The following is a 22,783-nucleotide window of genomic DNA, read 5'->3' on the forward strand; positions in this document are numbered from 1 at the left end:
CATAACATAATACACTACCTTTGGATTGAACCACTAAAGTCATGTAATGAGCAGAATAGTAACGCATCCAGAATTCTTTCAGTCTAGCATGCGTATCAATATTATTCCTTTTTGGTTCATGTTTAAGTGTCTCAGCATTTCCTGTAAAAAATTATGAAAAAGATCACAGAAATGATAGTTTTATTTTGAACTATACTGAAATTAAAAAAATTTTTTTAAAGTTTACTTTGTCAAAAGTCTCTACACCAAAAATGCATACTCTGCTAATAATGTACAAGTAATGAAATGACCTAAGTGACTCAAGAATATAAAACTAGTATATAATAATAACAATAATATCAACACAGGACAAAAATTCACAAAAACAACTGTGATGTGTATTTTAACACATAAGGAATTAATATCCATTTGGCAATACCTTAACAACAACTGCCATAAGCTTTCTCTCTTAATAAGTAGTCTAGTATTCAATTCAGGTTTTATCTCTGAATTATTTCATTTATATTCTATATAATCCTTAAAAATAAATCATATAAACCAAGGTTGTCATATAAAATGTATGTAACTGTACAAAACATCCTTTGAATGAAGTTTTATTTATTTCCCATTTTTAAAATTTAAATTCAATTAACATATAATGTATTATTGGTTTCAGAGATAGAGGTCAGTGATACAGTCTTATATAATACCCAGTGCTCATTGCATCACATGCCCTCTTTTAACGTCCATCACCCAGTTACACCATCTCCCCACTTCCCTCTCCTCTAGCAGCTCTCAGTTTGTTTCCTATGATTAAGAGTCTCTTTTGGTTTATCCCTCTCTCTGATTTCATCTTGCTTTATTTTTTCCTCTTTTCCCCTATGATCCTCTGTTTTGTTTCTTAAATTCCACATTATCAGTGAGATCATACGATATTGTGTTTCTCTGATTGACTCATTTTGCTTAGCATAACACCCTCCAGTTCTATCCATGTCATTGAAAATGTCAAGATTTCACTTTTTTTAATGGCTGAGTACTACTTAGATCAACTCATCCCAGATTCTACACTATGGCAAGAGGGTTAACATTAGGTTGTAACTGAACTCTAACACTAAGAAAAAGCCATTATGAAAAACAGACACCATTTAAACAGTTTACTGATTAAACAAAATTTGGTCACCGCTCAAAAACTATTAGAGAAATCATTGCTGAATCTCTGTTGATAAATGGAAATGTCAGGCTGGGGTAGAGCACAGACTTTATAATTATATAAACAGAGGTTCAAATCTCACATCCACCACTGTGTGACTTAAGCAAATTAAATAACTTCTCTGAGCCTGTTTCTTTATCTTTAAATGGAGATAATGGTACCCAGCTCATAACATTGTTATGATGGTCAAATGAGGTAATTCATGTAGAATTAGCAGAGTATCTGATACTCAAAAAGCTTTCACAAAATGTTAGGTGCTATTCTTGATATATCCAATGTTAGAGAACCAAATACGTGCTTGAAAAGCTGCTGACTTATCCTAAATGGTAAAAGGTACCTAGCTACTCTGCTTTCATATTCTTCCATTCTTTATTAACTTTTCATATTTTCAATTTTCCTCAATTAGAAAACATGAAATAAGATTAAATATTTAGCATCTTACCCCAAAAAAATTTCCCCATAGGATGTCCAGGTCTCGCAAGGCTTCCAAACAACATTTCCTTTCTGTTTGCATCAGAAGGTCTTGCAAGTTGATATTCTGTCAGATTTAAAGAAACACTTTTAATAAAATGAAATTCAGTATTTGCTTTATTAATGGAAATTCAAGAACCGAACTGCACAGAACTGAAAGTAAGGAAGTGACAAAAATTAATTTTATGAATTTCATGTTACAAGACCGAAATGGGGAACTCCATGACATAGGCCAGGCTCTATGACTTAACATTCTGTAACTGTAGGCAGTTAATGCAACTTCTTTCTAGAGGTTTTCCCTTATTTTCAAATGAAACAAAATAGTTAACGACCTGAAGTTTTAATTCTAGGTTGCTGTGTCCCAGATTTTACTGATCAAGTGCTAATGAGATGTTAAACTCCTTATTACCGGAGAACTTTGTTGTATATGTTGTTGAAATTTCCTCCAAAACCAGCTATGTCAGTAAGAAAGTATTAATGGTTAAGAATAATCACTTTGAAGTCAGAAATATCTTCACTAGAATCCAACTTCTGCCATATACTAAGCTGTACAACCTTGAGGATATTCTCTAACTTCCTTGATTCTATTTCTGCATCTATAAAATGGAGTTATTTTTACTTATTTCATAGGATTTTTATAAGGATTAAAAAAAGATAAGATATATTCCTTCAACAATTATTTACTGAACATCTACTATGAGGCAGGTACTACTGAACCAGTTGCTAGAGGCAGAAATGTGGAAAAAAAAGGGGTGGGGGTAGACCCAAGCCCTGCCCTCAAGGAGTTTACATTCTAGTAGGGGAGATAAACAATGAATGAACCAACAAACAGTGGTGGGTGCTATAAGAAAAATAAATCTGTGTAAGAGAATAGAGGGTGACAACAGGGTGGTCATAAAAGGCCTGAGGAAGTGACAAGTGAGCAAAATCCAAATAAAGTGAGGATAATATCATAGAAGTTCTAGGGAAGTTTTCTAGGTATGGAAATTATAAACTCAAGGGCTTTAAGACAAGAAATACCTCACTGAGCCATAGCCAGGGACACAAACGGTAACTGGAAGATGGAAAAGGCCAGGAAACAGCTTCTCTCTTACAGCCTCCAAAAGAAATGCAGCTAAGTAAGGAAGTAATTTAGACTTCTGACCTCCAACGTTTAAGAAAATAAATCTGTGATATTTTGATAACTCAAGTTTCTGATAATCTGTTTTAGTGACAACAGAAAGATAACAGCCATGTAAACATATCCACAAAAAGTGATACATCCACAACAACTGATAAAAATAAGAGTACAAATATCTGAACACTTAGAGAACACATTCTACTACTTGATTAGATTTAAAAAGGCTTTGGCCATATTTTCAACTCAATCACTAAGACACATTGTGTAGGAAATTATACACATTTATGTGAGTATGAACTATCACTAAAATAAAAAGCTAATCATTAAGAACAATTTTTTTTCTCTACCATCTTCTTTTAGCAATAAGCTAATCCCATTTTAAAACCTACCCTGTGGACACTGACATGAGTTTCTGTTATCAAATGTATTCAAGAAAACTGTAGAACATTGAACACACCTATCTGCAATGTATAAACAAATGCTTTTAAATATAAACACCTAACCATTCCTTTGAAAGATTAGAACAAAAATAGATTGTCAATGCAGGGCACAGTGATCAAGTAATGAAGTTAGAACTATGTAATAAATTAAAAACCCAGGAAAGACTCTTTTTTTATAAGCAGATGAAAAGGAGTAAAAAAGGAAAATGAGAAGATGAATCTGCCAGAAAAGCTGAACCTCCCTTCAACTTCTCTAACAAAGAATGGACCATCCAAGCAAGTAGGCAACTAAAAACATGTAACCGATATAAGAATGATAGAAGAAAGACTATCACAACTGAATAGAAGAAAGTAACATCAGATTACTGAACTTTTGAAACTGGTTAATGAATTGTAATTCATGTAATGAATGGTAATCTTAAACTTTAAGAGCTCTTCCATCTCCCCCATCTTAAGTAAACCCTTCACATTTGGGAGGCTAAGTGACTAATCACATATACTGAGCTCTTCGTATCAGGTCACAAATTGAACTAGGTCTCCTCTCATCAAAAACAAATGAGCAGAGCAAAACAAAAACAACAAAGCTTTTAGCTTAAGTTCATTTTAAACCAAAACTACTTATTACATGTGTGTATCCACGTCATATATCACATATCTATTTCTATATAATATTTTAAAATATAATAAAATATATTTTGACTTAAACTTGTAAAATTGAATTACAGGTTTAATTTCGTAAATACCAACACTTCAACCCAATGTAGAAACTGTATAAGGAAAAACATACTTCAAAGTATTTAAGACAGAAAATAGGTCCTAGGTCCCAAAAAGTAGAAAAGTCTTTTAGAGTTTTCCTTGGTTATTTTGGTTTGTTATTTGATGAGGGAGCAGGAGGCTGGCTGAGGACAAAGCAAGACAACTCAACAAATACTTATCTGGATCTGTGATAAAAGAGACATTGTCGTAGGTAAATAACAAAAATGAAGAAAATAAATTCTTGATTATAAGAAGATAGGAAAGCTTGGAGGAATATAACTCCACCCTCTTCTACAAATAAGTTGAGGGCTACAGTCAGTTAAACTTTTAGAAGTTAAACACAAAATCTGCTGACTTCCAGCAGATGGCTTTCTAACCATCTACAGTTTACTCAGCTTAATGAATGCAGTAAGCCAGTATTACAACTCAACACTGAATCAAGCCAAAGAGGAAAATGCCACAAAAGGAGAAAACAAGTGCAGAAACCTGCCTCTTGAGTTCTTGCAAGCCAAGCCTAACCTGTATGAACTGAAAGTGCTCCCAAGTTTAGTATTACATGTTTTCAGTGCTAAAATAAAGCATGCAGGGTTATTCTATGGTGGAGCTATTTATTGGTACTCTGTAATTAAGGGATATTTATAGCACAGCTCTATAATGAAGCCTCACCCTATATAAGTACAGTTTTCCTTATGGTCTTCACTCTTTACATACTAAAGACAAGAAAAACTGTCAAAAAACAGAATTAAATGCATTTCCTATTCAAGGATTTAGCTTCTTCATCCATAAATATATCACAATTGTTTTCAGAACTACCAAAATTTAAACTACAAAGCACTGACACATAGAGGTAACAAAAGGTAAGCTATTTAAACATCAGTACTTAAAGTCTCAGAAAAAAAGTCTCTTCATGCAAAAGGAGTTATGTGAGCTTTTAAAGTTTCAACACACAGCATTAGCTTTAAGGATTAGGCTACCATCCTGCAAAAGATTAGTCACTATAGTAAAACCCTCAAAAAACAAAGATTGAAAAACAATAATCTATCATTCTTTTTTTCAAATCTACACTGAATTAAGACATTTAATGGTTTAGGAATAAATGATACATTTATTGCATTTCAGCCCTTTATGATACAAAGATAAAATGGCCTAGTGATAAAGAATCATGTATGTGTTAAATACCTAGTTCAATGCAAGAAATAATCATAAAATATAAAGCACTTATCTTACCACTATCAACAGCTTCAACCTCACGGTCAATTGCATCTCTTATCATTAGTGGATGAATGAAGAACTGAGCCCATCTGAAAAACAAAAACAAGCCCTGGCATTTCTGTTTCTGTTCAAGAAATCTTTTAATCAGTCAACATCTATTTTTTTATTAAGAAATCTATTAAGTTGGTGGCGCCTGGGTAGCTCTGCTAGTTAAGCCTCCAACTCTTGATTTCAGTTCAGGTCATGATCTCAGGGTTGTGAGGTAAAGCCCCACATCAGGCTCCACACTCAGTGCGAAGTCTAAGATTCTCTTTCCCTCTCCCCTCTGTCCTCCCCTGGCTTGTGCGCACATGCGTTCTCTCTCAATAAATAAACAGTCTTTAAAAAAAAAAAAAAGAAGTTTATTAGGTTGGAAAATTAGTTCATAATCATGCATATGTAAAATCTAAATAATATTCTGCATTTCCATAAAGTCTACAAACTACCTTTTTTTCATGGTAACACTCATACAGAAAAGTACATAAAACAGGAACACAGACTAACACATAACTATAATGTAAACACCTGAGTGACTAGCCCATAAGTCAAAAAAACAGACCAGTGTCATAATTCTAAAAGCACCTAGCATCTACCTTATCCCGCAGCGTAAATATCTTAAATGTCATGATAATCACTTCTTTGCATTTCTTTATAGTTTTATCACTCATATATACATTACTAGACCAGTGTTTCTTGCCTTTCTTTTTCCCCATTATCAACCTTAGGTAGCCTTTTTAGATTTCCCTCAATCACTCTCCTTGAACTTTTAATATCAGATATACTGTTTATCTGTATATGTATCTGTGATTTTTTTAATACACATATAAAAAAATAGGTATGTAATAGGTATATAAAGCCTACTCTTTTATTCAATGCAGGGTTAGAAATGACTAAATTTTTTAAGTTAAAAATTAAAATTTTAGGGACGCCTGGGTGGCTCAGTTAGTTGGACGACTGCCTTCCGCTCAGGTCATGATCCTGGAGTCCCGGGATCGAGTCCCGCATAGGACTCCCAGCTCCATGGGGAGTCTGCTTCTCTCTCTGACCTTCTCCTCGTTCATGCTCTCTCTCACTGTCTTCTCTCAAGTAAATAAATAAAATCTTAAAAAAAAAAAATATTTCACTTGGCTTTATAACTGTTATTTGCTTTTTAACGTAATTTATTTACATAAATTGTGATGCATCAAATTACATATATTTACATTTATATAAGAATAACAATGAAAAAAAATTTTTTAATTAACATCTACTTTTCCAGCAAATAAAACTGAAAAAGTTAATTTTCTACAATTCTTAGTAAACTTTTCCCTTTTGCTTGATTCAAAAAAGAAACTTTTAATTAGCTACTAAATACTAAGATAATTGATATTTTCTTCTTTTCAGTACTGGTATAATTAATGGGTTGATAGCTTCTGTTCAATTAAATAATAAAACAGCATGTTTCTATTTAATTCTTAACGCCAAAGTCATACACAAAAGCACAGAGTATCAAACAAACATTCACAAAGCAGCAAATGGAACCAACTGGCATGTGCAGACCACCTCTACTGATGACTTCAAAATCAAGCAATAATTTGAAAGTCCTCCAATTACCTATCCAACACAATTTTGCAGTACTGACATTGCATATGCTTTATATGTCTTTTATGAATTCATATAAGTGGTGCTCATGAAAACTCAAAAAAAGCTCAAGAAAACTCAAAACAGAGATTAGGTATTAAGTAAAGGTTTTATCAGGTAGCGTTAAGCTTTGGAGGGTGACAAACCATTATAATTCTGACCATTTTTTCACCTCCAAAGAACAATTTTTTGCCACCAACAGGAAAGATCATCCCTGCTAAGAATATATGTTCTAGACAAAATCTAGTTTTGTTTCTGACTTTATGTAAATGGAAATACACTATACATATTCTTTACATCTTACTTATTTAATATTCACCCATGATGGCACATGTGGCTGTGGGTCATTTATTTTCACTGCAGAATATTCCACTGCATTAATTTATTCATCTAAGGTACTGCAAATGAACATCTGGTCTAGTTTCAGGTTTGAACTATTACAATCAATGCTGCTATAAATTCTTAGCAAAGTGTATTGGGGCACATTTGCACAAGTTTGTCTAGGTATAAATCCAGGAAAGAACTCCTACATAATAGTGTATGCATGCACATGTTTAATAGCACTATATAAAACAAAATTTGTATCACCCTCACGTGGTATAGTCTGACTTTAGTATTTACTGCAACTTTTAAGAGTATGTACGTTAAATCTCATACTGGCTTTAATTTACATTTTCTCAATTCCTAATGAGACTGAATACCATTTCATATATTTATTAATCATTTCAGGGGCACCCAGGTGGCTCAGTTGTTAAGCATCTGACTTTAGCTCGGGTCATGAGCCCAGAGTCCTGGAATCGAGCGCTGCATCAGGCTCCCTGTTCGGTGGAAAACCTGCTTCTCACTCTCCCACTCTCCCTGCTTCTATCCCCTCTCTCACTGTGTCTCTGTCAAATAAATAAATAAAATCTTTAAAAAATATATCATTTGAATTTTTTCTTTTGTAGAATACCTGTTTGAGGCTTTTTTTCTATTAGGTTGTATTTTTTGATTCTAGTAATATATATGCTTATTCATTTTATACATTTAATTATGTTATAATTATATATATAATCTAATAATTAAAAATCAGTGAGAGTTATTTTAAATATAAGTCCTTGGTTATATGTGTTGCAATAATATTCTTCTATTTTAAACTTGCTTTTTACCCCACACTCTTTATAGCAACTTTTTTTAAAAGATTTTTTTTTTTCAAAGATTTTACTTATTTATTTGACACACAGAGAGAGAAATCACAAGTAGGCAGAGAGGCAGACAGAGAGAGAGGGGGAAGCAGGCTCTCTGCTGAACAGAAAGCCTGATGCAGGACTCGATCCCAGGACCCTGAGATCATGACCTAAGCCGAAGGCAGAGGCTTACCACACTGAGCCACCCAGGTGCCCTTTTTAAAAGATTTTTATTAGGACTTCTGGGTGGCTCAGTTGATTAGGCATGTGCCTTCAGCTCAGGTCAAGATACCAGGGTCCTGAGATGGAGTCCTGCATTGGGCTCCTTGCTCAGGAGGGAGCCTGCTTCTCCCTCTGCCTGCCACTCCACTTGCCTGTGCTATCTCTCTGACAAATAAATGAAATCTTGGGGGGGAAAAAAAAGTTCTATTTATTCATTTGAAAGACACAGAGAGTGAGTACACAAGAGGGGGGCAGGGGTGGAGGGGCTGAGGGAGAAGCAGACTCTCTGCTAAGCAGGGAGTCTAATATGGGGCTCCATCCACCCCATGATCAGGGATCATGACCTGAGCTGAAGGCAGCTGCTTAACTGACTGAGCCACCTAGGCACCCCTATAGTATCTTTTGATTAACATAATGTAGTTATCACTTTTCCTTTACATTTTGTGCTTTTTATATCTTGTTTGGTAACTCTTACCAAGGCTAAAGTTACCCTTAACTCTGAAACTTTTAGTTGTACTTTCTGATCTATGATCTACCTGGAATTAGCCATTTGTGTATGTTGTGAGGCAAGGAGTCAATTTTGTTTCTGGCTTTACAGAAGCCCAATTATATTAGAATAATTTTTTTTTTTTTAAAGATTTAATTTATTTATTTGACAGAGATCACAAGTAGGCAGAGAGGCAGGCAGAGAGAGAGAGAGAGAGGGAAGCAGGCTTCCTGCGGAGCAGAGAGCCCGATGCGGGGCTCGATCCCAGGACCCTGAGATCATGACCAGAGCCGAAGGCAGCAGCCCAAACCACTGAGCCACCCAGGCGCCCCTAGAATAATTTCTTAAAAAGCTCTTTCATCACCATTCCACAGTGCCCCTACCAAAAATCAAGTGTCTACTTATGTGTTGGTCTATTTCCAGGATTTCTCTTCTGTTCCATTGGTCTCTTTGCTTAGCCCCCTGTGAACATCATGTCTTTTTTTTTTTTTTTAAGATTTTATTTATTTATTTGACAGACAGAGATCACAGGGTAGGCAGAGAGGCAGGCAGAGAGAGAGGGGGAAGCAGGCTCCCTGCAGAGCAGAGAGCCCGATGTGGGCTCGATCCCAGGACCCTGGGATCATGACCCGAGCCAAAGGCAGAGGCTTTAATCCACTGAGCCACCCAGCTGCCCCAACATCATGTCTTAATTACAAAACAAATCTAAGTATCTACCAGGTCACAAGTCCTGCTATCCTGTTATTTTTCCTTTGAAAAAATAATTGGACCTCTGCCTCTCCTTACAAATTTTAGACTTAGCTTTTCTATTTAAAACTACATATATCTTCTGGGGTGCCTGGGTGGCTCAGTGTGTTAAGCCTCTGCCTTGGGCTCAGGTCATGATCTCAGCGTCCTGGGATCAATCCCCTCACTGGGCTCTCTGCTCGGCGGGGAGCCTGCTTCCTCCTCTCTCTCTCTGCCTGCTTGTGATCTCTCTGTCAAATGAATAAATAAAATAGCAAAAAAAAAAAAAAAAACATATATCTTCTGAGATCTTGGCTGCAATATCACTGAATCTGTACATTAACTAGTAAAACTGACATCACTAAAAAGAAAAATAAATAAGGCTTCAAATTCAAGAATACTATTTCTTCTCAATTTACTTAGTTCTTTACTATCTCACAATAAGGTTTTAATATATTCTCTGAAAATAGGACTTAGACATAATTTTTGGAATGACTTCTGAGTATTTATTTATTTTACAGCTTTAAAGGTATTTTAACTGTTGCTCCTACAGAGAAATACTACTGACTTTTATATATTAAACATACCATTTTATCACTTTTTATTTTATATATCAAGCCACATTACATTATGCTGTTAATAATTTATCCCTAGAAAAATCTTAATTTTCTATATTCACAATCATATTACCTACTATGACAGCTGTGTATTTTGCTTATTTTTCTTTTTTGCCTAATAGAATGATAAACAGAAGCGATCACAACTTGCATCTCTGTCTCGCATCTAATCTCAACTTGAAAGCTTTCAAGGTTTCACCACTAAATATAAGGCTTGGTTCAAAATATCAAATATCATATTGAGAAAGCTGACATACTCTGTTTGCTAAGAACATCTTCATGAACAGATACTGAATTTCATCACATAATTTTTTTTCTACATATATTTTTTTCTTCAATCTGACAATGTGATGGGGGCAACCTGGGTGGCTCAATCAGTTAAGTGGCTGTCTTCAGCTTAGGTCATGATCCCAGGCTCCTGGGATCAAGCCCCAAATCAGGCTCCCTACTCAGCCAGGGCCTGCTTCCTCCTCTCCCTCTGCCTGCCATCTCCCTGTTTGTGCTCTCTGTCAAATAAATAAAATCTTAAAAAAAAAAAAAATCTGACAAAGTGATAAACTGCATTAATTGATTTTCTCATGTTAACATTACCTCATATTTTCTAACCCAACTCAATACTACTGTATTATCCTTATTAGATATTGCTATTTGTATATAATTATGGTCTATAATTTTTCTTATACTATACTTTCTTATATCAAGGTCATGGTATCTCCATAAATGAGGGAGGAATTATTTCTTCCTTCAAGTTTTTATAGAACTCTAAACCTAACAGTTTCTTTTTAAGATGATTTTTTCATTATAAATTCAATTCTTTAAATGATTATAAGATTATTCAAACTTTTTATTGTAATTTCTCCCATTGGGTCTTGTAAATTATATTTCTAAGAATATATGTACTTCCAGGGTTTTTTTTTGCTTACTGGCACAGGTATTCAAAATACCTTATTATATTTTCAATATCTGAAAGATGGTTAAGTCATATTCTTTTTCATTCCTGGCATTTGCACGTATTTTTTCCCCTTGACCAGTTTTGTGAAAGTCTTATCTATTTTATCAGTTTTTTCCAAGAACCCACATCTAGCTTTCCAGTTTTGTTTTAAACAATACATATTGTTTGGTTCTACTGAGAAATAACTCAAAATCTGCAAAATTCCCTTTTAAAGAGTATAATTAAGCAGATTTACTACATTCACAGGATTGTGAAAACACTAAGCAACAATTTCAGAAAATTTCATTGCCTCCTAAATCAACCCTGTACTTGTTAACAGTTATTCCCCATCATCCCAGCCCTTGGCAACTACTACTCTACTTTTGGTATCTGTGGATTTCCCTATTCTGCACATTCCTTATAAATGAAACCACACATTATGACAGACACAAAAGTCCGGCCTCTTTCACTTAGCATAATGTTTTCAAGATTCATTCATGTTGTAGTATGTATCAGGACATCATTCCCTTCCTATTGCTAAGTAATATTCCATTATATGGCTATATCATATTTTATCTATTCATCAGTTGATGGATATTTGGGTTATTTCTACTTAGACCTATTATGAATATAACTGTTGCTATGAACATCCATGTACAAATTTTTGTGTAGATGTTTTTTCAATTCTCTAGGTTACATACTAAGTGGGGAAGTGCTGGGACATATGATACCTCTATTTAACTTTTTGAGGAAGCACTAAACTGTTTTCCCACATAGCTGTACCACCAGCAATGTATGAAGGTCCTAATTTCTTGGAATATTCACTAGTTATTATTTTTCTTTTTCAAATTGTGTGAAATGATAACTCATTGTGGTTTTTTATTTTCATTTCCCTAGTGACTACTGAAGTTGAGCATCTTATTCATGTGCTTATTGGCCATCTACATGTCTTCTTCAGAGAACTATCTATTCAGATCCTTTACCCATTTTTAATTCTTTTTTTTGTTTTTGTTTTTGTTTTTAAAGATTTTTATTTATTTATTGAGAGAGAGGTAGTGAGAGAGAGCATGAGCGAAGTGAAATCAAAGGAGAAGCAGACTCCCCATGGAGCTGGGACTTGATCTCAGGACTCCGGGATCATGACCTGAGCCGAAGGCAGTCGTCCAACCAACTGAGCCACCCAGGTGTCCCACCCATTTTTAATTCTTAAGTTAAATTTGCATTGTCTTTTATTGTTGAGCTATGAGTTCTAAACATATTTTCTCCTAGTCTCTTGTCGGATACGTGATTCAAAAGTAGTTTCTTGGGGCACCTGGGTGGCTCAGTGGGTTAAGCCGCTGCCTTCGGCTCGGGTCATGATCTCAGTGTCCTGGGATCGGGTCCCACATCGGGCTCTCTGCTCAGCAGGGAGCCTGCTTCCCTCTCTCTCTCTCTCTACTTGTGATCTCTGTCAAATAAATAAATAAAATCTTAAAAAAAAAAAAAAGGTAGTTTCTTCTGTGAGCTGTCTTCCCACTTTCAACATATGGCAATTTATAGCTAAAAAGTTTTTGATTATAATGGAGTCTAATTTATCTAGTTTTTCCCTTCTTGTTTTTACTTTAGGTGTCATATCTGAAAAGAAGTATTGTCAAATCCGAAGTTACAAACATTTATGCCTATGTTTTCTTCAGAGATGGTAGTTCTTGCTTTGATATTTAAGTCTATGACTCAATTTGTTAATGTTTGTATCTAGTTATCCCAGTAACATTTGTTGAAAACCTTTTCTTTCCCAATGAATTGTCTTGGAGCCCTTCTAACTAACCATAAATGTAATGGTTTATTTCTGGAGTCTCAACGCTATTTCACTGATCTGTCTATCCCTATGCCAGTACCATACTGGTTTGATTACTACACCTTTCAGTAAGTGTTTAATTTGGGAATAGGAGTCCTTCAAGTTTTATTCTCTTTCAAAATAATTTTTGCTATCCTGGTCTCTTCTCTTCCACTGAATCTAAGATAAGCTCACTTATTAATTTCTTCAAATAAGGCAGTTGAAATTTTGATACAAATTAAACTGAGGGGCCGCTGGGTGGCTAAGTTTTGATTTTGGCACAGGTCATGATCCAGGGTTGTGAGACAGGCTCCATGCTCAGCAGAGTGTGTTCTAGAGTTTCTCTCCCTCTTCCTGTGCTCCTACTCCGCATGCACACACTTGTTCTCTCTCTCAAATAAATAAATCTTAAAAAAAATTAAACTGAACCTGTAAATCAGCTAAGGAAGTATTACCATCTTAACAACATAAAGTCTTACAATCTATAAACATGAGTTGTTTTTGCTGTAATTTGGGTTTTCTTTAATTTATTTCAACAATTTCTTGTGGCTTTAAACATGCAACTCTTATACTTCCTTTATTAAAATTATTCCTTGGTATTTTATTTTTTTGGATGTTATTGTCAAAGGAATTTTTTCTTAATTTCATTTTTGGGTTTTCATTGCTTGTGTACTGAAATACAATTGATTTTTGTACACCCATCTTCTATCCAGCAACTTTGCTGAACTCAGTATTAGCTCTAACAGTTCTTCTGTGGAATCTATAGGATTATGTATAAACAAATTCTTATTATTTGTGGTAGCTATGCTCTCTAAAGCTGCCATGACTGCTGAACTAGCAAATCCTAAACCACTGTCCTAGGGGAAAATGTGTACACACACACACACACTATGATCTTAAATTCCAAATCCTTAAATCCTATCTCATCCTAGTAGCTTCAATATTGTATGGTAGTCCTTTTTATTTTGGTAAGACCATAGAAATGTTTACTTTTAGGCACCTGGGTGGCTCAGTCAGTTAAGTGCTACCTTTGGCTTAGGTCATGATCCCAGGGTTCTGGGATCCAGTCCCACATCAGGATCCCTGCTCACCGGGGCATCTTCTTCTACCCCTGCCCCTACACCCACTCATGCTCTCTCCTCTCTCTGTAAATAAATGAAAAATAGGAAGGAAGGAAGGACAGAAGAAAAGAAGGAAGGGAGAGAGGGAGGGAGGAAGGGAAAGAAGAAAAAGGAAATGTTTCCTACTTCATTCCTGCTTTTAATAATCTGAGTCTTCATTTTCAGTATAGCTGGAGGTTTGTCAATTTTGTTCTTTTTCAACTTTTTGGTTTTCTCTATTTTCTATACCCTATTTCATCAATTTCCACTCTAAATTTTATTATCCTTCCTTCTGTTTATTTGGGCTTAAATTGTGTTTTCTTGCCTAGTTAAGATGTAAGTTTATACCTTTCTTTTATAATGGAGGTATTTACAGCTATAAATGTCCCTCTGAGCAGAGTTTTTGCTGCATCTTATACATTTTCATATGCTGTTTTCATGTTTATTAGTCTCTAAGTATTTTTTAACTTCTTTTGTGATTTCTTCTTTGACCCACTGATTTGAGAGTCTATGGTTTAATTTTTACACATGTAGAATTCTCCAAGTTTCCTTCCATTAATGATTTTCAATTCCATTCCATTACAGTTACAGAACACAATCTGTAATTTCAATGCTTTCAAATTTATTGGGAATTATTTTCATGAGGTAATAAATGTCAATGTTGGAGAATGATCCAAGCTGCACTTAAGAAGAATGTGTGTATTCTGCTCACTTTGGATGGAATATCCTATAGATGTCTACCAGTTTAGACTGATGTTCACATCTTCCATTTTCTGTTGATCTACCTAGTTGTGGTATGCTTTATTAAAAGTGGAATTTGGAATGCATAGGTGGCACAGTCAATGGGGCATCCAACTCTTGGTTTCAGCTCAGATCATGATTTTGTGGTCGTAAAACCGAGCTCCATGTCAGGTTCTGTGCGTGGCGCAGAGTATGCTTAAGATTCTCTCTTCCTCTGCCACTTTCAACCCCATTCTTTCTCTCTCTCTAAAATAAATACATGTTTAAAAAAAAAAAATGGAGGGGTGCCTAAGAGCCTCAGTCAGTTGAGCATCTGCCTTCAGCTTAGGTCATGATCTTGGGGCCCTGAGATTGAGCCCCATGGTGGGCTCCCCGTTCAGCAGAGAGTCTGCTTCTCCCTCTTCCTCTGCTCCTCCCCTCTGCTTCTGCTCTCTCTCAAATAAATAAACAAATGAATAAATCTTATTTAAAAAGTATAATTTTACACTTCCAACTATTATTATTGTATTGTGTATTTCTCCCTTCAATTATGCCAGTTTTGTTTCATGTGTTTTGGGGCTTTTGACAGATCAGTGTATGTTTATAACTATTATTTTTTTTTAAGAGTTTATTTATTTGACAGAGAGAGACATAGCAAGAAAAGGAACACAGGCAGGAGGAGTGGGAGAGGAAGAAGCAGACTTCCCGCTGAACAAGGCACCTGATGTGGGACTCGATCCCAGGACCAGAGTCTGGTTGTGAGCTAAAAAAAACACTGAGGACTGTCCATGGGAGGGTCCCGGGTGCACAGAGGGGAGAGAAAGACTCCCACACTGGGGAGCCCAGACAAATTCCCATAATATTTGGTTTTGAAAAACAGAGGGGCTGAATTTCAGAAGTTCTTATAACCAGCAGGACTTAAAACCTGGTACTTGAAGAATCAGTGGGCTTGGCTCTGAGAGCTGGAAGAGCAAGAGGAAACTAAGTCCCTACCCTTAAAGAGACAGCAAAACAAACAGTCCCACAGAGACAGCATAGAAGCAGCAGTTTGAAAATCACCTGGGATCACAAGAGGGAGATTTACTAATCTCAGAGCCTGTGCTATATGAACAGGGACCAGTTGGGAGACTTCTCCAGGAACAAAGGAGTTTGGGCGGGGGGGGGGGCAATTTCCTCCCCCTACTACCAGCCTAAGCACATAACACAATACTGACACTCGCTACCTAACTTGCTAACATCGCCAACCCACACCTGCATTCTCCTGTGGACATGCCCCTTCAGCCAAGCCTGTTCTCCACATCTCTTTCCACAGCAGATCAGGGCAAACTTCACTAACACCCTGCATCCTACATGCTTCTACAGATCTGCCCCCTCCAATACACCCTTGGTGAGAGCCTATCCAATGTAATGCCACAAACCTGACAGTGTGCAACAGTACCAATGTGCCAGCACCCCTCCAAAGTGACTCCTGCCCCAAAGAAAAGGAAAGATAACCACATATACCAGTCACACAGCAGCCCCAACAGTGGGCTGGGAGTAGACAGCTGGTCTGATTGCAGGCCTTGCCCGCCAACAAAAGTTTCTCAGGGGACAAAACAGGAAAAGCACTCTAGAGTTTGGTGCTACAGCATCTCTGGCAAATGCTCAGTCTGACTCAACTAAAGCCCAAGGTGGCCCCAGACTGGCCCACTAACAGCAAAGGAACCGAACAAACAAAAGAGAAGTTGCATTGCAGACAAGTGGACTAAAAAAAAAAGCAGCTCAGCCACAACAGCAGGACATACAAAACACACATAGGAGACACCCTGAAGTACCAAGTTCTAGTGAACAGAGGATACTGCATTACAGGTAATGCAGTAATAAGTACCAAGTTCTAGTGAACAGAGGATACTGCATTACAGGGCAAGACCTTTTCTTCAAAAGACTGTTACTTTCAAGAGCAGGAGACATACAGAAACAGACTCAAAAAGTTAAACAAAATGAAGAGACAGAGGAATATGTCTCAAATGAAAAAATAGGACAAAACCATAGTAAGAGATGTAAATGAAACAGAGATAAGTAATATGCCTGATAGAGAATTTAAACTAACAATAAAGATACTCACTGGACTTGAGAAAAGACTGGAGGACCTCAGTGAGACCCCTTACTAAGAGACAGAAAACATAAAGAACCAATCAGAGATGAAGAACTCAATAAATTAAAAATACAGTAGATGGAATACATTTTAGATGAAAAGCAGCAGGTGAATGGATCAGGGACCTGGAACACAGAATAACAGAAAACAATCAAGATGGGGGGAGAGGAAAAAAATATAAAATGAAAATAGACTTAGAAAACTTAATGACATCATGAAATATATTAACATTCATTTTATAGGTATCTCAGAAGAGAGGAATGGCGACAGAAAATTTATTTGAAGAAATAGCTGAAAACTCCCTGAATCTGGGTGAAGGAAGCAGAAATCCAGATCCAGGTAGCACACAGAACCCACAACAAAATCAACCCAAGAAGGTCCAAACCAAGACACATTGTAATTAAAGTGGCCAGAAGTAGTGATAGAGAATTTTAAAAGCAGCAAGAGAAAAGAAAACCATTACATATAAGGGAAACCTCATAAGGCTGCTGGCTGATTTTTCATCAGAAGCTTTGCCAGTCAGATGAGAGTGGCATGATATATCCAAAGTGCTGAAGGGGAAACATCAGCAGTCAAGAATACTCCATCCAGTAAGGCTACCATTCAGAACAGGAGGAGAGCTAAAGAGTTTCCCAGACAGACAAAGGTTAAAAGAAATCATGATCACCAAAACAGTCCTATTAGAAATACTGAAGGGGACTCTGAGTGGAAAGCAAAGGCTATAAATAAGAGTTTAAAAAGTAGGAAATACAAAAGTGGTAAAAAAATAAGTATATCTGTAAACATCAGTTAAGACACTCTCAAAAGAAAAAGATGTAAAGTATGACACCGTATACCTAAAACACAGTGAGTAGAGGAGTAAAGAATGGGCTAAAACTTAAGTGACCATCAACTTAATATAGACTGCTATATGCAAAAGATGTTACACAAACCAAATGGTAGCTGTAAATCAAAAACTAGTAACAGATTTGAAAAAATAAAGAGAAAGAAATCCAAGTATTTCACTAAAGAAAGCCAAATAATCAAGACAGAAGAGGGCATGAGAAGGAATAGAGAAGAATTACAAAACAGCCATAAAACAAGTAATAAGATGGTAGTAAATACATATATACCACTAATTACACCAAATATAAAAGAATTAAACACTCAAATCAAAAGACATAGAGTAATGGAATGGATAAAAAAGCAAGATCCATCTATATGCTACCTACAAGTGACTCACTTCTGCCCTAAAGACACATGCAGATTGAAAGTGAAGGGATAGATGGTGGCGCCTGGGTGGCTCAGTGGGTTAAAGCCTCTGTCTTCAGCTCAGGTCATGATCCCAGGGTCCTGGGATCGAGCCCTACATCGGGCTCTCTGCTCAGCGAGAAGCCTGCTTCCCCCCTCTCTGCCTGCCTCTCTGCCTACTTGTGATCTGTCAAATAAATAAATAAAATCTTTTAAAAAAAAAATGAAATAAAGAAAGTGAAGAGATAGAGAAGTATTTATCACACAAATGGATGTGAACAGAAAGCTGGAGTAGCAATACTTTTACCAGATAAAATAGACTTTAAAACAAAGACTATAACAAGAGAACAAGAAGGACACTGTAGAATCATAAAGGGAACAATCCCAACAAGAAGATATAATAATTGTAAATATTTATGCACCCAATATACGAGCCTAACATAAACATAAAGAAAGTAATCACTAGTAACAGAGTAATAGTAGGGAACTTTGATCCTCTATTTATATGAATGGACAGATTATTCAAATAGAAAATCAACAAAGAAACAATGAATTTGAATGACACAATGCACCAGATGGATCTAAAACATACACTCAGAACATTCCATCCTAAAGCAGCAGAACATTTTTTTTTCAAGTGCACAGGAACATTCTCCAGGATTACATATTGGGCCACAAAACAAGTCTACACAACTTTTAAGACTGAAGTTATACCATGCATCTTTTCTAACCACAATGCTATGAACTACAAATCAACCACAAGAAAAAAATCTGGAAAGAGCACAATTACATGGACGTTAAATAACATGCTACTAAACAATGAGCAGGTCAACAAGAAATCAGAGAAAATTAAAAAAAGACATGGAGACAAATAAAAATGAAAGCACAACAGTTAAAATCTTTAACAAGCAGCAAGCTTTTATAAGAGGGAAGTTTACAGCAATACAGGTCTAACTCAAGAAGCAAGAAAAATGTTTCAAATAAGCAAACTAATTTTACCTCTAAAGGAGCTAGGAAAAGAACAAGCAAAACCCAAAACCAACAGAAGGAAAGAAATAATAAAGACTAGAGCAGAAATAAATAAAACAGAAACAAATAAAAAGAACAGATCAATGAAACAAGGAGCCAGTTATTTGAAAAAGAAAAAAAAATCAACGAAATTGATAAACCTTCAGCCAGGCTCATCAAACAAACAGAGGACTCAAGTAAACAAATCAGAAATTAAAGGAAAAATAACAGACACCACAGAAATACAAAGGATTATAAGAGAATATTCTGAAAAATTATAAGCCCACAAATTATACAACCTAGAGGAAATCATTAAATTCCTAGAAACATATAACCTACCAAAACTGAATCAGAAAGAAAATTTGAACAGACTGGTTACCAAAAATTAAATGGAATCAGTAATGAAAAAACTCCCAGAAACAAAAGTCCAGGACCAGACCACTTCACAGATGAATGCTATCAAACATTTAAAGAAGAGTTAATACCTATTCTTCTCAAACTATTCTAAAAAAAGAGGAAGGAAGCTGCTAAAATCATTCTATGAGGCCAGCATTACCCTGATAACAAAAACAGATAAAGACATTACAAAAAAAGAGGAACTACAGGCCAACATCTCTGATGAACACAGATCCAAAAATCCTCAACAAAATATTAGCTAACTAAATCCAATAATACATTAAGAAAAGCATTCACCACAAACAAGTGGATTTCTGGGGTGCAAGGATGGTTCAATATTTGCAAATCAACTGTTTTGTTACATCATATCAACACGAGAAAAGAATTTTAAAAATCATATTATCATTTCAATAGATACAAGAAAAGCATTTGACAAAGTACAAGACCCATTCATGATTTAAAAAAAAAAAAAAAGAAAGAAAAAAAAAACCTCAACAAAGTAGGTTAGAGGGAATATACCTCAACATTTTAAGACTGAATTTGAAAAACACACAGCTAACATCATATTCAATGGGGAAAAACTAAGAGCTTTGCTCCTAAGGTCCAAACAAGACAAGTATGTCCATTCTCACCACATTTACACAACACAATCCTGAAAGTCCTAGCCACAATAATTAGACAATGAGAAGAAATAAAACGCATTCAAATTAGTAAGGAAAAAGTAAAACTTGCACTATTTGTTGATGACATGATACTATATATAGAAAACTCAAAAGACTCCACCAAAAAATTCCTAGAACTGATGAATGAATTCAGTAAAGTTGCAGGATACAAAAATCAATATACAATATACAATGCATTGCATTTCTATACACTAATAATAAGCACCAAAAATCTAATAAAACAATCCCACTTACAATTACACCAAAAATAATAAAATACCTAGGAATAAACTTAAGGAGTTGAAAGAACTGTACTCTGAAAACTATAAAACACTGATGAAAGAAACTGAAGATGACACAAACAAATAGATAGATATTCCATGCTCAGGGATTAAAAGAAAAATATTGTTAAAATGCCCATACTACCCAAAGCAATCTACAGATTTAATGCAATCCTTATCAAAACACCAACAGCATTTTTCACAGAACTAGAACAAATAATCCTAAAATTTGTACAAAACCAGACAAGACCCCAAACAGCCAACATAATCTTGAAAAAGAAAAACAAAACCAGGTATCAAGATATACTACAAAGCTGTAGTAATCAAAACAGTATGGTACTGGCACAAAAACAGACACATAGATCAATGGAATGGAACAGAGAACCCACAAATAAACCCACGATTATATGATCCATTAATCTTCAACAAAGGAGGTAAGAATATGCAATGGAGAAAAGATAGTCTCTTTAACCAATGGTGCTGGGAAAACCGGACAGCTACCTGCAAAATAGTGAAACTGAACCACTTTCTTACATCATACACAAAAATAAACTTAAAATGGATTAAGCGCCTAAATGTCAGACCTGCAACAATAAAAATCCTAGAAGAAAGCACAAGCAGTAATTTCTCTGATACTGGCTGTAACAACATTTTTCTAGATATGTCTCCTATAGAGGGACCAAAAATAACTATTAGGATCACACCAAAAATAAAAAGTTTTCACACAAAGACAGAAACAGTCGACAAAACCAACAGACAACCTACTATTAATAGGAAAAAATATTTGCAAATGATATATCTGATGAAGGATTAGTATCTAAAATATATAAAGAACTCATATAAAACAAAACAAATAATCCAGTTAAAAATGGACAGAGGACATGAACAGACATTCTCCAAAGAAAACATACAGATGGCCAAAAGACATGAAAAGATGCTCAGTATCACTCACCATCAGGGAAATTCAAATCAAAACCACAATGAGATATCATCTCATTGTCAGAATGGCTAAAATCAAAAACACAAGAAACAATAAGTATTGACAAGGATGTGGAGAAAAAGGAACCCTCGTGCACTACTGGTGGGAATACAAACCTATACAGCCACTGTGGAAAACAGTTTAAAAGTTCCTCAAAAAACTAAATATAGAATTCCTATATGATCTAGTAACTGCACTACTGGGCATTTACACAAATATGAAAACACTAATTGCCTATGTTTATGGCAGCATTATTTGTAATAGCCAAATTACGGAAGCCATCCAAGTGTCCATCAACAGACAAATGGATAAAGATGATTTTGTATATATACACATACATACAACAGAATATTACTCAGCCATAAAAACAGGAAATCCTGCCATTTGCAATAACATGGGTGGATGTAGAGAGAATAAGGCTAAGTGTAATAAATAAGTCAACCAGAGGGGAAAAAAATACTGTTATGATTTTCATTAATATGTGGAATTTAAGAAACAAACAAACAAAAGAAACAAACCAAAAAACAAGACTCTTAGAGAACAAACTGATGGTTACTAGAGGGTAAGTAGGTAGAGAAATGGATGAAAACAGATGAAGGGGATTATGAGTACACTTATCTTGATGAGCACTGAGTACTACACAGAATTGTTGAATCAGGGTATCGTACACCTGAAACTAATTTAACACTGTACGTTAACTATACTAGAATTAAAATAAAAAACTAAAAAACTTTTGCTGTATGTGTAAAAAAAAAAAGTAATCATTAAAATAGAATTCCTGGAAAAATGAAACAAGATGGGACCGGGAGGGAGACAAACCATAAGAGACTCTTTTTTTTTTTTTTTTTTTTTTTGGTTAAAGATTTTTATTTATTTGACAGACAGAGATCACAAGTAGGCAGAGAGGCAGGCAGAGAGAGAGAGGAGGAAGCAGGCTTCCTGCCAAGCAGAGCGCCTGATGCGGGCCCAATCCCAGGAGCCCAGGATCATGACCCGAGCCGAAGGCAGAGGCTTTAACCCACTGAGCCACCCAGGCGCCCCCATAAGAGACTCTTAATCTCACAAAACAAACTGAGGGTTGCTGGGAGCTGGGGGATAGGGATAGGGTGATTGGGTTATGGACACTGGGGAGGGTATGCTCTATGGTGAGTGCTGTGAAATGTGTTAAGCCTGATGATTCACACGCCTGTACCCCTCCGACAAATAATTCATTATAAGTTAATAAAAAAAATTTTTTTAAAGAATTCTTGGATTATAATCTACAGCAGCTTTAATGTAATTACCATTGCCTTCTTGCCTCCAAGGTTGCAATGGGAATTAGCTGTTTATTAAGATTATCTTGTATAAGAGCTTCTTCTGACTTTTTTTTTTTTTTTTTTTTTTTTTTTAAGACTGAGAGAGAGAAAGCACAAGCAAAAGCAGTGGGAGCAGCAGACTCTCCTGAGCAGGAAGCCCAATGAGGGA

General features: G+C 35.6%; 1 protein-coding gene across 3 annotated transcripts in view; it reads right to left on the minus strand.

The window, feature by feature from the left end:
* Nucleotides 1-22,783, minus strand: part of NRDC (nardilysin convertase) — a 106,178-nt gene that overhangs the window by 35,223 nt on the left and 48,172 nt on the right. For all 3 annotated transcript variants that reach the window (XR_009345098.1, XM_059136133.1, XM_059136134.1), the window contains 3 exons: nt 5,204-5,277; nt 1,632-1,727; nt 19-141 (listed from right to left, as the gene is read on the minus strand). Coding sequence is in view for 2 of the 3 variants with exons in the window: in XM_059136133.1 (XP_058992116.1) it covers nt 19-141; nt 1,632-1,727; nt 5,204-5,277 (293 nt within the window). In the remaining variant the exon portion in view is untranslated. The remainder of the gene's footprint in view (nt 1-18; nt 142-1,631; nt 1,728-5,203; nt 5,278-22,783) is intronic.

Source organism: Mustela lutreola, chromosome 10 (genome assembly GCF_030435805.1).
Source record: "Mustela lutreola isolate mMusLut2 chromosome 10, mMusLut2.pri, whole genome shotgun sequence".
NCBI classification, from domain to species: domain Eukaryota; kingdom Metazoa; phylum Chordata; class Mammalia; order Carnivora; family Mustelidae; genus Mustela; species Mustela lutreola.